General features: G+C 56.9%; 1 protein-coding gene across 1 annotated transcript; it reads right to left on the reverse strand.

The window, feature by feature from the left end:
• Nucleotides 1-286: 286 nt before the first annotated feature.
• Nucleotides 287-12836, reverse strand: WNT6 (Wnt family member 6). Its single transcript, XM_007445840.1, has 4 exons — nucleotides 12638-12836; nucleotides 3276-3496; nucleotides 2714-3048; nucleotides 287-1107 (listed from the first exon to the last, which is right to left on the reverse strand). The coding sequence occupies exons 1-4, from the start codon at nucleotides 12715-12717 to the stop codon at nucleotides 646-648; spliced, it is 1098 nt and encodes a 365-aa protein (XP_007445902.1). The 5' UTR covers nucleotides 12718-12836; the 3' UTR covers nucleotides 287-645.
• Nucleotides 12837-12841: the final 5 nt, after the last annotated feature.

Consider the following 12841-nt stretch of genomic DNA (forward strand, 5'->3'; position numbering starts at 1 on the left):
TTTCCCTAGACCCTCTCAGCCTGCTCCTTTAAAGAGGCATCCTAGTTCTCCCCCAGCCTGCAGATTCAAGCCCTAGATGTGTACTAGAGAGAACAAGAAGAATGCCAAGGGAGAGATTTGGTACTCTTCGTTGCCAGAAGAGCCCAGTCCGGCAGGGGGAAGATAGGGAACCAGGGTGATGACCCCTGAGAGGCTAGTTCTATCAAAACCGTCTCCCTTTACTCACTCCTTTCAGAGCCTGTCCCCATGGCAGCCCTCCTCCAAACTATGGGCCCAGTCCTATTGATTTAAATATTTTTATTGATACTAAATGCACCCACCCACCCCATGGCCAGCAGTTCTGAGGAGCCCCGCATCCCGAGGCCTAGAAACTGGCTCTTTGGTTTCTATCTGGGGGCCGAGGAGAGAGAAGGTCTGTATAGTCTCCCCCAGAAGCCCCCGGGAGCGCCCCTTGGAGGCTCCTCCGGTGCCCTGGGCCTTGAGGAGCGGGCGTATATCTCAAGCCCCACCGCCTCACAGTTTCCAGAGAGGCCTGGGTGATGGACTTTCCCAGGTGAAAGCTGGCAACGCCCCCTGCTGGCGCCCAGAGGTCCCACAGGTGCCGAGAGGCGGCTCTGCGCGCAGTCTGGGGAGCCGGGCGGCGGGTCAGAGGCAGAGGCTGAGTTCCTTGCGCACGCGGCAGCGGTGGCACTGCACTACGCAGCACCAGTGGAAGCGGCACAGACAGTTCTCCTCGAGCTGCACGCTCTCCTGGCGGTGGCCGCGGCCGCAGCACAGCAGGTCGCAGCCGCTGAGGTCCGGGGCACTGCTGTTGCAGGCGCGGCCGCGCGTGCCCGGCGAACCGGTGCGCCGGTTCGGGGCGCAGAAGTCGGGCGAGTCGGCGGCGTATAGTAGGTCAGCGCGGCCAGGCGGCTTGAGCGTGCGGACAGCGGGCAGCAGAGCCTTGCCGTCGTTGGTGCCCATGACACGCGAGGCGCCGTGGAAGCGCTCGAGCAGCCGCGCGCCCACCTCGCGGAACGGGGGCAACTTCTGCCAGCAGGTGCGCAGCGCGCATGAACCCGACAGGCCATGGCACTTACATTCGGTCCGCGTGTGGCTCCGCACGGCCTGCGGGGAGCAGAGGCGCGGGCAGATGGAGACAGATCCGGAAGGCGGGACGCGGCGAGGCCCAGAAGATCGACAGAAAATAAGATGGAGAGAGTGGTGGATGAAAGAAAGAAAAGAGCAGACCAGAAACAAACGAAACAGGAGAGCGCAGAGTGGGGAGGAGGAAATCAAGGGCCCCACAGCCCGGAGAGGAGGAGGAAGAATGATGGAGAAGTAGGAGAAGTGGGCAGTGGGGGTCAGTCTGCAGCGTAGAGACTCCAGGATCCAAAGCCAGGGAATGGGGGAGAAAGCATAATGGACAGCAGGGGAGAGATTCTCCCTGCAGGGAGGCGGGTGGGGAAGGTGGCAGCTTCGCACCCTATTCCTCCTGCCAGGCCAACCCCCTCATTCCTGCTCCTCAGGGCCCCAGGCAGAGCAGGCCGCCTGGGCTCTGTCTCCGCCACCCCTCCCCAACCCTCTCCGACAGGTATGTGGGCCTGTCTGGACATTCCTCTCTGATCCCCCTCTCACCCCCCTGCCCAATGCCTCAGGCTGGAACCCTAGAAGACATAGGATGTGTGTGTGTGTGGGGGGGGGTCCCTAGCACAACCTAGAACTGAGGTATACGGTACAGGAGGGCCCACTGTGGATGCACTACTGAGAACTGGAACCCAGGAGTCCTGCCCTTTATTTACTATTTATGTCTGAAGCTGGGGTCAAAGACTCACAACCCCACTAGAGATTTAAGGGGTCAGACGCCCCAGGAAGATCATTTCCGGAAGCTCAGAGTCCAGGGGCCAACCTGATCTACAGACCTGTACATCTCCCTCCCTCTCCCAGGCCCCTTCTCTTTCCCCGCATCGCCTCCTGTAGACATCTGACTCAGACTGCTTCTAGTCCCTAAACAGGAGCTCATGGGACCCTCATCAACATAGAGGGAAGGGGAGAGGCTGCCAGGGCTCTGGACAGGGACTGGTCTGGGATTGCTGGGCAGCCAGTTAAGTGCCCAGATTCAATCACAGCTTTCTGGCCTCTGCCTGACCCCCTTCTACCATCAGGATCTACTTCTTGTTCTTCTCTCCTTTCCAAGCCCATTTCTCCAGACCCCATACCTTTACCTCGCCTCTATCCTTTCTTTCATCCCCAGCCTTTGTCTCCCTCCTCTGCCCCTGCCCTGGCAGCCAGCTCCCTACCTACCCCAAGCTTTGCCCCACATGTCCTGTCTCAGAGGTATGTCCTCCCTACCTGAGGTCCCTAAAGGCCCTGGGTCCTCTTCCCTGGGTGTCCCCTCCCTACCCTGCCTACTGGGCCATCAGCCCCAGGCCCTCCTAGGCCCCCCAAGTAACTCCCTCTTCTAGGCTGGCCACTTCCCCTCCCACATGCCCATCCAGGCCCCCAGCCAGTCTTCCCAAGTGGTCCCCATGGCCACGCTGGCTCCCCTGCACACATTAACGAACTCCTACACTGCATACCCTCACTCACACCCTCACTTCCCCACACCCTTCCACAAACTCAGTCCTCCGCACATACCACACTCTCCCACATCCTTTCAAAGCTGCCCACACTCACACATTTCCACACACGCATTTCCACACACACACCCTTATACATCACTGCCCAGACTCACCAGCCGGCCCGCCTCGTTGTTGTGAAGCTGCACCAACGCACGGATGTCTCCGCGTCCCCGCTTGTGCTGCGCGTCCATAAAAAGCCTTGACTTCTCATCCCCGAAGTCCACGTCGTCGCCACAGCCTCCCCACTCCCAGGCGGCGCTGCCGTCGGGGGAGCCCGCGGGGCCCGGGGGCCCAGGGGTACCTGGCAGGCCGGGGGGACGGGGCGGGGCCCGGCCGCGGGGCGCCTGGCAGCCACACTGCAGCAGCTCGCCCATGGAGCAGGCCTGCGTGACCGCGTGGCTGGCGCCCGCGGCCGTTATGGCAAACACGAAGGCCGTCTCCCGGATGTCTGCGGGGGCGGGGAGGGGCAGTCAGACAGCAGGACCAAAGCTGGGTACTGGGGGAATTCGGTGGGCCAGGCAGTGTGATGAGGGGTTGGGAGACAGGATCAGGGCAGGGTGCCCTTTGACCCGTGGGAGAAGTGGGGCTCCGGCAGCCTACCCAAACCTCCACCCTCTCCTCTGATCCCCCAGCGAAGAGAAAGCAGCCCCCTCCTGGTCTCCTCCCCACACTGACCCTGCTGCAGGATGCGCCCAAAGGCCTTGCTGTGGCTGGAGCAGTTCCAGCGGCGGAAGCGGAACTGGAACTGGCATTCTCGAACCCCTAGCCGGGCGCCCCGCGCAAGCTCGGCCACAACTTCCGGCTCGGCCTGGCACAACTCAGCCTGCCGCCCTGCTAGCCGCCGTGCCTTCCTGCAGATGCTGGTAGGGTCCATGACCAAGGGGCTGCCCACGGCCCTGGGAAGCAAAGAACAGCGGATCAGGGGTGTAACTCAAAGAGCTTGGGTGAGGGGGAGGGAGACCAGCCCTGCCCAGCCCACAGCCAGGAGCTGTGACATGCCTCTTCACCCACCAGCTCCCCGCAACTGAAATTGAGATTATCCTGTCTGGTTCTCTTACTATTCCATTTGTGTGTCCCCTCTTAATTAGGTACTAGACTGAAATTGCTATAGAGCAAGGATTCAGTATTAACCTTCTGTGTACATCTTCATTAATAAATCCTTATAGGAATTTGACTCAAAGTGAAGGCACCTGGCACCAGGTAGGCCAAAGTTAAAATTCAACAGGCCTAGCCCAAAAGGGAGACAAGGAAGAAATTAACCGAAGAAAGATCAAGAAGGCTGTCAAAGAAAAGAAAGTATATATCATAAAGAGATACCAAAGAAAAGTAGACAGTGACAGAGAAGGATCTGGTCTTAGTGGACCACAAGTTGGAGATGTGTCAGCTGATCAGCCCTGATGCTAGAAAAGTAGTGGCAATCCCAGAGATATAGAAAGCCACAGGATGTTAGAGTGGCTAGGGAATGGAGCCTCTGAGGAAAGTCATACCTTCTCTCTAGCCCAGATTTCTCTTTCTGTCAAATAGGAAGGTGAAGCTTTGATCTCTAAAGTGGGCCTTCCCACCCTGATATCCCCTGTTTCCCTGCACAGGAGAGCAGGAGGAAGGAACTGGGGACTGAGTCTCTGAAGCATTGTTGTAAAGTAAGTGACACTGACCCTTCTCCTGCTCCAAGGTCTGTGCCTTTTTCAGAGCAGGATGGCAGCAAGCCAAGCCCAGCGCATGGCGGTAACCGTAACTGATTGGGGAAGGGGATGCTGTTTGGCTTGGTGGGTAAAGACCTTCTGAGAAGTTCCACACACTTTCAGAAATCCCTCTGTTCTCAGCCTTCGTTCATTCTGAGGAGAGCGCTGACATTTGGTTGCCATACACCATAACCCTGAAGGTTATACTGGCTAGGTACTGACACCTGGGTGGAACCACTTTAATTGGATTGCTCTTATTTGAGCACTTGGGGCGCTGAGGGTAATTTGAAACCACTCAGAAACCCTTTAGCGGAAGGCAGAATAAAATTTTGGGTGGGGAGAAGCGGCACCAAGAGATAGAAAATGTTGAGGAAAATGCTGGTGGATAGGTGCCAAAGGTCAAGATGGCCTACTTTTCAGCTTAGCCTTCGTGTGCATCCGCCCCACTGTCCCCATTTGCTCTGTAGGTACGTGCTGACTAGGCACGTTCTGGCCCCAGAGCAAGGAGATGTAATGGGCTTACATAGCAGCAGGAGGAATTTAGGTCTTAAGCTAGAACTTCTCAACACTGAGGAGTGAGTTGTTTGAAGATGTGATTGCAGGAAGATGTGTAAGCTCAGTCCTTTAAGATCTCCTACCACCCCCTGTGACACACACACACCACCACCCTATCAGGTTATTGTCATCACCCCAACCCAAGTAGTCCAGGAGCCAAGGTTCTCTCCTCAGTGGACAGACTTATAGTCCAGACCTTCCTTCCTCCATGCTTAGGACCTGCCCATCACTGCGTTCCAACTGTAGCCTGGGAAGGTCCAGCCCCAGCCCTGTCCTTACCTGTCTCTCTCTCTCTCTCTCTCTCTCTCTCTCTCTCTCTCCTTCCCCCTTCCACCTACTTATCCCACTTCATTACAAAAAGGATTGGGGGGCAGCTTCCAGCATGGTTGTACAAGGTCGGCAGATAAGACTATGGAGCGAGCACGTTGAGAGTTAGGACTGTCATTTTCTTTTGTCTCCCATGGCAGATTTTTTGCTACTTAATTTGTATTCCCCCCCTCCCATTTTTTAATGAAAATTTGCATATTATGAACAATTACTATAATACTACAATGAATACCATTTAATACATGTTTTTCAATGAATGAATGAGCCATCTAAGGTCCTCACTTGAGCCCAGGCCCCCGTCCACATGTGGTTTCATGACTCCTAATTAGCTTCCTGAAACATTTTCTTTTTCCCCAGCTGCATTCAGAGGCAGGGAAGCGGGCCTGCCCACAGCTGTCCAGCTCCTCTTCTGCCACCTGCATGTCCAGAACTCCACCTGGGAGTCTGGGGTCCTGCAAACCCATCTTCACCGCCCCACCCCCATGCCACTAAGTTCCCCACTCTCCCCTCCCCAATCCTGCCCTCTGCTAACTCCCTGCTTTCCCAAGGCTGACTGGCCTTATCTTCCCAAGGTTACTCTGCCCTATCCCTCTCCTTTCCCTCCTCCTGCACTAGGAAAGCAGGAGATGGTGTGGGTTTGCAGGCAAGAGAGGGAAACACCTCTTGACCTTGTCTTTTTCCCAGGAGCTTGAGATAGGAGAATAATCAAGAAGAGCATGAGAGGCAGGGCCCTCCAGGAGGTGGGGCTGGCTGGCCCTTCACAGCGTTGAGGGGCTGCCCCAGAGTCAGTTTCTGGTCTGGGTCTGGCTCCCCAGGCTGGCTGGCTGCCTGGGAACTAGACTTGTTTACAAGCCAGTCAGGAGGAGGGATGGGCAATAGTAGCGGCTAGAATCCCAAGGGACTAGCTTGTTCCCTGCCCTCCTGTCCTCACTCCCATCTTCAAGTCACAGGAAAGGAAACTCCAAAGGGGACTGGCAGACGAGCATTGGGCAAAACAACAGTCCTCGCTTTTGTACCCTTGGCTCTGTCAGCTCTGGGTGAGCTGAGCCACTCTGGGCAAATCAGTTCCCTCTCTGGGCCTCAGAAAAATGAGGAGTTGGCAAGAGAGGCTTGATTATCCCCTCTAACTTTAACACCATCTTTAACAGCATCAAGAAAGAACTCCCCCGTCTCCCTTCTTCCTTTACCCTCCTTCCTTCCCTTCTGCTTCTTTAGGGAATGAACTCTGCTGTCGGGGCCTCTGAGTTAGCATCGGTCTGAGATCAGCCCAGAGAGGATGTGCCCGTTTGCGAGCATCTGCGTGTTTGGAGCGGGGGCGGTGGCTGGAGCACAGTGGTGATAGGAAATATATAATATATAACATGTAGGCTCTGAGATCCTAAACAAATAGCCACTCCAGCATAGAAAAAACAAGACTAGCCCTAAAAGAAATCAGTATGTAGACAAGATGGGACAAGCCTGGGTTTGGCCATTCTAGCTGGCATGGCCTGTGCCAAGATCTCCCTCCCAGGGACCTTGGTTGGCAGAATAAATAGCCAAGTGAGGTGGCATCAGGGGCCAGCCAGTTCCTACTGACAACATTTGTAGATCTAAGCCTTGGAGGCCCGGGTTTCTGGCCTAACTTACCTTTCCATCCCTGGATTCAGAGGGCGGAAGAGAATGTCAGAGATACTCTAGTCCAGCTCTACCCACTTCACCCTTATTGTACAGGTGAGCAAGGTGAGAAGAGAGGTGACTGACCCTGGCCACTCAGTGGAGGGATCCCCGCTGCGAGAAATTTAGGTGAATATTTTAAAAACCAAAGGGACTGGAGGAAACGGCCACCTGAGGTCTTCGGATACCTCGTGTGGCCTCGCATGCCACCCTCCACATAGCCCTTACTCTGAGCAGGGTTGGCTAACTCAGAGCCACCCCTCGCCACCCCTAAGTCATCAAAATCTCACCCAGCATCTCTCCAAACTCACCTCAGATCCCACCTGCTCTAAGGAGCCTCCCCTGGGCCCCAGCCCTCACTGACCTCCGCCACTTGCATCACTCCAAGTGGCACTCATTTGGGGGGTGCTTGTTATGCTGCGAGGGGCATAATTATTTTGTCATGTTTTCTTGTCTTCCCTCTCCAATTAGATATGAACTCATTCGAGACAAGGCCCTCAGGAAGAAGTAAACGTCATCAGCAGAACACACTCAGGGGTTTGAAGATCCATCGGACTTGGGTTTGGATCTGGGCTCTGCCATTTGCTGGTTCTAGGATGTTAGCAAGTCCCTAGCAAGGGAAGCTGGCACTTATCATTGGTTGAACGGATGATGAAACTTAACCTTCTGAGCCTCAGTGTCCTCAGCTGTAAAATGGAAATAAATAATACCTGCCTACTTCCCAGGTTACATGTGAAAAGAGCCTGTCCAGAGAGTGGACTTCCTCAAGTGTTTTGTCTTCCCATTCACACCCTTAATCATCTCCGGGGCCTGCACAGCACACGGCAATCAGGCAGCGTTTGTGAATTCCTGAGAACATGCTTTTCTCCAACTCTCTGCCCTTACTTAGCCTGGATCCCAGTGTCTCCTCCTCCCCTGTCAGCCCAGCCCGTGGACCAGGAGCGCCCTCCAGGACCCCTCCCTTCCCCATCGAGCGCTCCTCGGTCGGTGGATTCTTGAGGCCAAGAGGACCACAGATCCTTCTGATGCCTGCTCCTCTGAAGGGTCTCACAGCCAGCCCACCACTAGTTCCCCACACTCCTTATTCTGACCCTCACTCCCAAGAGCCAGCAGAGGGAGCCCTGAGCCCTGGGGCCGTGGGCGGGGGCTGCACAGGGGTGGGGGAGGTGGGTGGTGGAGAAGGGGCAGAAAAATGTTGCCTGACGGCTGCTGAGGCAGCTGGGCCCGGGCCTGTGCCCGGCCCGCCTGTCCTGTCCTGCTCTGTCTAACTCAGTAATTACTGCTCCCCCTCCCCCCGTCCCTCCCCCCTCCCCGACCACCACATCAAAGCCAGTGATGCCCCAGCTCCATTAACCCCTGCCTCCCCACAGCCCCCCACCACCCCAGCCCAATCTGGTTCTCTCTGCCCTGTCCTGGGTGCTGCCCTTCCCACCTCCTCACACTTCTCTCCTCCTCATTGCTCTTGGAAGAGGCAGGGGCTTTCCCTGCCCTGAATGACTTCACGGCAGAAGAGGGCTTCCCATTGGTCAGGGCTGTGGGAGGCAAAGGCATGGACACAGTGACCATCCACTGGATGTGCCGGCGAGCATCCGTCATGTGCCTTCTGCTCTCCCACGCTGAGGTGGGGGCGCTGTGTGAGGGTGGGGATGCGGGAGCAGAAGGGGCCCGTGGAAGGCCCCGTACCCCTTTCCTGAGCCCCACAGCACACAAGGGTGCGGTACTCAGCAGGAGGTGGGCTCCCGGTCCCAACCCTCAGCGACTTGCATTCTGGGGGGCCTTGGGCAAGTCACCTCCTGTCCCTGAGCTTTGGCTAGAATTCTCACTGTAAGTGAGAAGATTGGACCAGATGATCTCTAAGTCCTTTCTAGATCTAAGTTCTGGATTAAACAGAGGGCTCCAAGCCGGAGAAACCAACCAAAGAGGCCAGGTGGAAAGCGGGTGAAGAACCCTCCCAGCGACCTTTCCCTGCCCCCCCCCCCGCACCCCGCAACCCCGAGCTCCTCCTCAGGCAGTCCAGGGGAAGCACCCAAGATCTCACCCCTGCCCCGCCCCCCGCAGGAAGGAAGGCGCAGGCTAGAGGGCGCCCTCTCCAGCCCCCAGGGGCCGGCTTCTGCGTTCCCCAGCGCCTCCTTCTCTGGCTGGCTGGGTGCCCTACTGCCAGCCTGACCGAGGCCTGGCTGCCCGCCCCACCCTCGCCTCATCCCCTCCACAGCTGGATTTCTCCATCAAAGTACACACTCTGGAATCCCCCTCACTGGGCCCTGGTGATCAAGCCTCCCACTGACCTCCCGCCACCAACTCCTGGCTTCTGATGAGAACGGGCAGGAGGGGGCTGCACCCCGCAGGAAATGTCACAGTGCCAGGACTCTGGTGGGCTCAGGGCATGCTCTGGCCTGGACCAAGCCAGCCTCCTTTTGCCCCTGCCCTTTTCTGCTCACAGCCCCATTGTCTCCCTCCAGGGGAAGCTGCCAAGGCGGGAGGCCTGGAAGGGGTGCTGGACGGCCACTCCACCCCCGCCCCATCCTAAGCCTGTGGGGCCCAGCCACAGGAGTGCCCATGAAGGGTTAGGGGCCCCAGAGGAAGAGGGGATGGGAAAGGGTGGGGGGGTCACAACTGGAAAACCGGGGTGTCGGGAAGAAGCCTGGGTCCTTTCCCTGCTTCCCCGAGGGACCAGAGGTGAGGCTGTCCTAGGCCTCTGTTCCTGTTTCCATAGGGAAGGGAGGCAAGATGAGATGGGGGAAGGGAGTGAGACTGAGTGGTGCTTTTCCTAGTGGAACAAGGGGAGGGTTAGTTTCTTTCATAGAAGCTATAAAACAGAAAGAGGAAAGAGGAAGGGAGAAGGGAGATTGATCTGGCTATTCTGTGAGAGTGAGCTATTTTCTACACCCACTGATTGGAGGTATAAATAAAGATGGGTCAGACATTGAGAAGAACTTCCTGGGGGAGGATGGAAGGGGGGCAGGGAGCAGGATAGGAGAGGTGGGAGCTGATGACCAGAACGGGATCTGTCAGGGCCAGAGCATAGGCTGGATGGCCTGGAGGCAGTAAGCTGGACAAGATGACCTCAAGAGAGCCTGGCCAGTGTCCTGGAATCTGGGATTCTGCAATTCACAAAGATATGGTTATAGATGGGAGAGAGACAGACAGAGGCCAGAGGCAGAGTTTAGAAAGCATGCATTGCATCGGAGAAGATGGGGGAGGGGGAAAGAAAGTGGAAGGGAAACTTCTCCGGGACCTGGAGCCAACAGGTCCCTGAGCCTATTCCAGGGCCTGGGCCGCTCTCCTCCAGGACCCTCCTTTCCTAACCGGGACAGTCCAGTCGCTCAGAGTTCCTGGGGTCCTGTCTCCTCCCAGCCTGGCTGCTGCTGGAATGTCAGCCTGGACTTCACTGGGCTGCTGCGAGGCCAGCTGCTTTCCTGTCCACTGCTAGAGCTCTGGCCTGGCTTCTCTGAGAAGCAGAGAGAAGAGGTCCAGCAAACCAGTCCTAGACATCAGGGAGCAGAGCCTAGAGTCTCCTGGCCTGAAGAAGCTCTTACTTATGGTGAAGCCTCCGGGGTCGGGGGGGCAAGAATGACGGGAGCCTCTCAGAGGCATCTGAGTGAGGCATTCGCCAGACACCTTATCATCCCAACCCCCCACTCTTCACCCGGCTCGCCCTGCAGCTGTGGCCATGAAGGCCTCTGTGTCCTCCCACACCTGCCTTCCTCACCTCCTCCCCCACTCCCTGCTTTCCAGCTTCAGGGTCAGTCTCCAAGGGACCAAGTCTCTCTCCCTCTGGTGTGGTTCCCACCCAACAGCCCTTCCTAAACAAAGGAACCCCCATGGATACAAACCCCAGAAAGATGAACTCAGCAACACTCCATAAAACTGTCCCCAGCACCTTCAGTCTTCAGGGCCCTAAAGACAAACGCTTGGCCTTCCAGGAGCAGGGAAAAGAGACCCAAGAGGAGATGGTTGTCAGTAAAATGCATAACTGGCATAGTTGCCCAATGCATGGAGTGCAGTGGGAGCACAGAGAAGGCAAGGGAGGGAAGACAGAGAGACAGCTTCATGGAGGAAGTGGTATTTTTAACTGGAAGGATGAGAAAATTGGGACAAATGGGGCAGGGGGAAGGGAAGGCAACAGCCATCAGGGAGAGACCCCTGTCCCCATACCTTGAGGAAGGGCAAAGCTAGGAAAGGTGTGCATGGGGAACAAGAGGTAGAGATCCCTTTACAAAATTTTGCTGGGGACCCTGGATTTGACATTTAAATTAATCCCCCTTTTCACCCATGGGAACTCTGGCCAGAACCTGGGGTGTCGAGGAGGAGACTTATATTTAGGAGCACCTCCTAATGTCCAATTATGTTGTAGGTCATCCCACATAATCCTCCTATGGAGCCTGCCAGCTAGGGGGACTGACTCCCTATTCTACAGTTGAAACATCTGGGAACAGGGAGAAGTGGCTTGCCCAAAGTCACAGGCTTAACAAATGGGGGAGATTAGATCTCAGGTCTGTCTATTTCAAAGCTGCTACAGCATTATTCTAAGTCAGGATCAAAGGACGCATGTTCCCTAGCCAGGACCTCGGTCGTCCTCAGTTTGTCCCCTCAGCGACACCCTGAGGGACTTCTCTCCCACATCATGGAAGTGGGATGGTGGCCAGCAGCTCCCTGTGTGGGCATCCAGCTATCTTCCTAGAAGAGAAGGATCTGCCTGCCCCACCCCTTCTTCCAAATCCCGGGGTGGGAGAGGAGTGGAGGGTAGAGAATCCAGCCAGTGACATGGTGATATGCAAATAGACAAGACCTTGCCTTCTTACGATTGGCTGATGCACCAGCGGTATTGTCCAAGTCCCTCCTCTCTAAACACAACTATTCCGGGCGAGTCTTTGCTGCTCCTGAGACTGAGAAGGAAAAAAAAGTCTACGGGATCCGGATCTCTGAGCAGTCCCGGCCGGGCACCCACCTCCCCAGCCTCTGTCCACCTCCCAAGACTCAAAGTTCCCTCAACCTTAGCTGCCTAGGCGTCTGCTCTAGCTAAGGCCAAGTCGAGAGGCTAGGTCTGGGAAGACGTCCCCAACCCTTGGCTGGCCAGGCCTCCCTCCCTTCCTCCAGGACCCTCCACGGTTCCCAGTACGTCCCGAGCTGCACATTTTTTCACCCATGACCCCTACATATGGAAGGGCATAGGCTTGGGTCCCTTCCTGCCTTTCCTCCTCTTTGGTCGGGGAGGAGGAAGTAGAGAAAGCTAAGGTTCTGACTCGGTTTCCCCTTTACACTCCTTTTCCTGCCCCTACCGCCCACTCTGGAGGAGCCCAGACAGAAGCTGGTGGGTTTGTGGGCAAAGCAGGGCGGGGAAGAGGCAGCTGTTTGAGTCTTCCTGCCTGTGGCTTCCCACCTTGTTCTCCTCTTTTCCCCAAATCCAGCCCTCCTCCCCTAAATCCAAAGCCCTCCTCACAGACTCTTTTATTCGGATCTCAGACTACAGATCTTGCCCGTCTCCCCGATGTCTTTCCTACCCATCTGCCAATTCCTTGATGACCTGGATTGGGCGCATAACCTGGGGTGGGACACAGGAGAAGGAAACACAGTAGAATGTAAGGGGGGAGCGGGGGTGTGTGGGCACATCTAAGTGGCAGTTCAGAAGTGCCCCTGGAGGAGGCTGGCAGGAGCGGCACGCACCTCCCCCTCAGGTCTCCAGCTGCCCGGCGGCTGGGCTCTGCGTACAGGTAGAGCCCGGAGGCGGCAGGAGCGCAATTCAGAGCCCCACTATCGGTCCCGAGGTCCCCACCTTCGAGCTCCAGGAGCCCCGCGGGGACAGTCAGACGCAGTACTCACCACCACAGTCCGCCGACGTGCGCCGGACACAGGAGCAGCAGGAACAGCAGCCTCAGGCGGGAGGGCGCGGGCGGCTGCATCGTGACAGCTCTACCGCGGGCCGGGGCGGCCAGGGGACGAGGCTGCGGGGCCAGCCGGTGCGCGCGGGGGCCCGGGCTTCAGGGCGAGCGCGGCGACGGCGGCGGCAGCCGGGAGGCGATGGGT

This window comes from Lipotes vexillifer, unplaced genomic scaffold, assembly GCF_000442215.2.
Source record: "Lipotes vexillifer unplaced genomic scaffold, Lipotes_vexillifer_v1.1 scaffold965, whole genome shotgun sequence".
Taxonomy (NCBI): domain Eukaryota; kingdom Metazoa; phylum Chordata; class Mammalia; order Artiodactyla; family Lipotidae; genus Lipotes; species Lipotes vexillifer.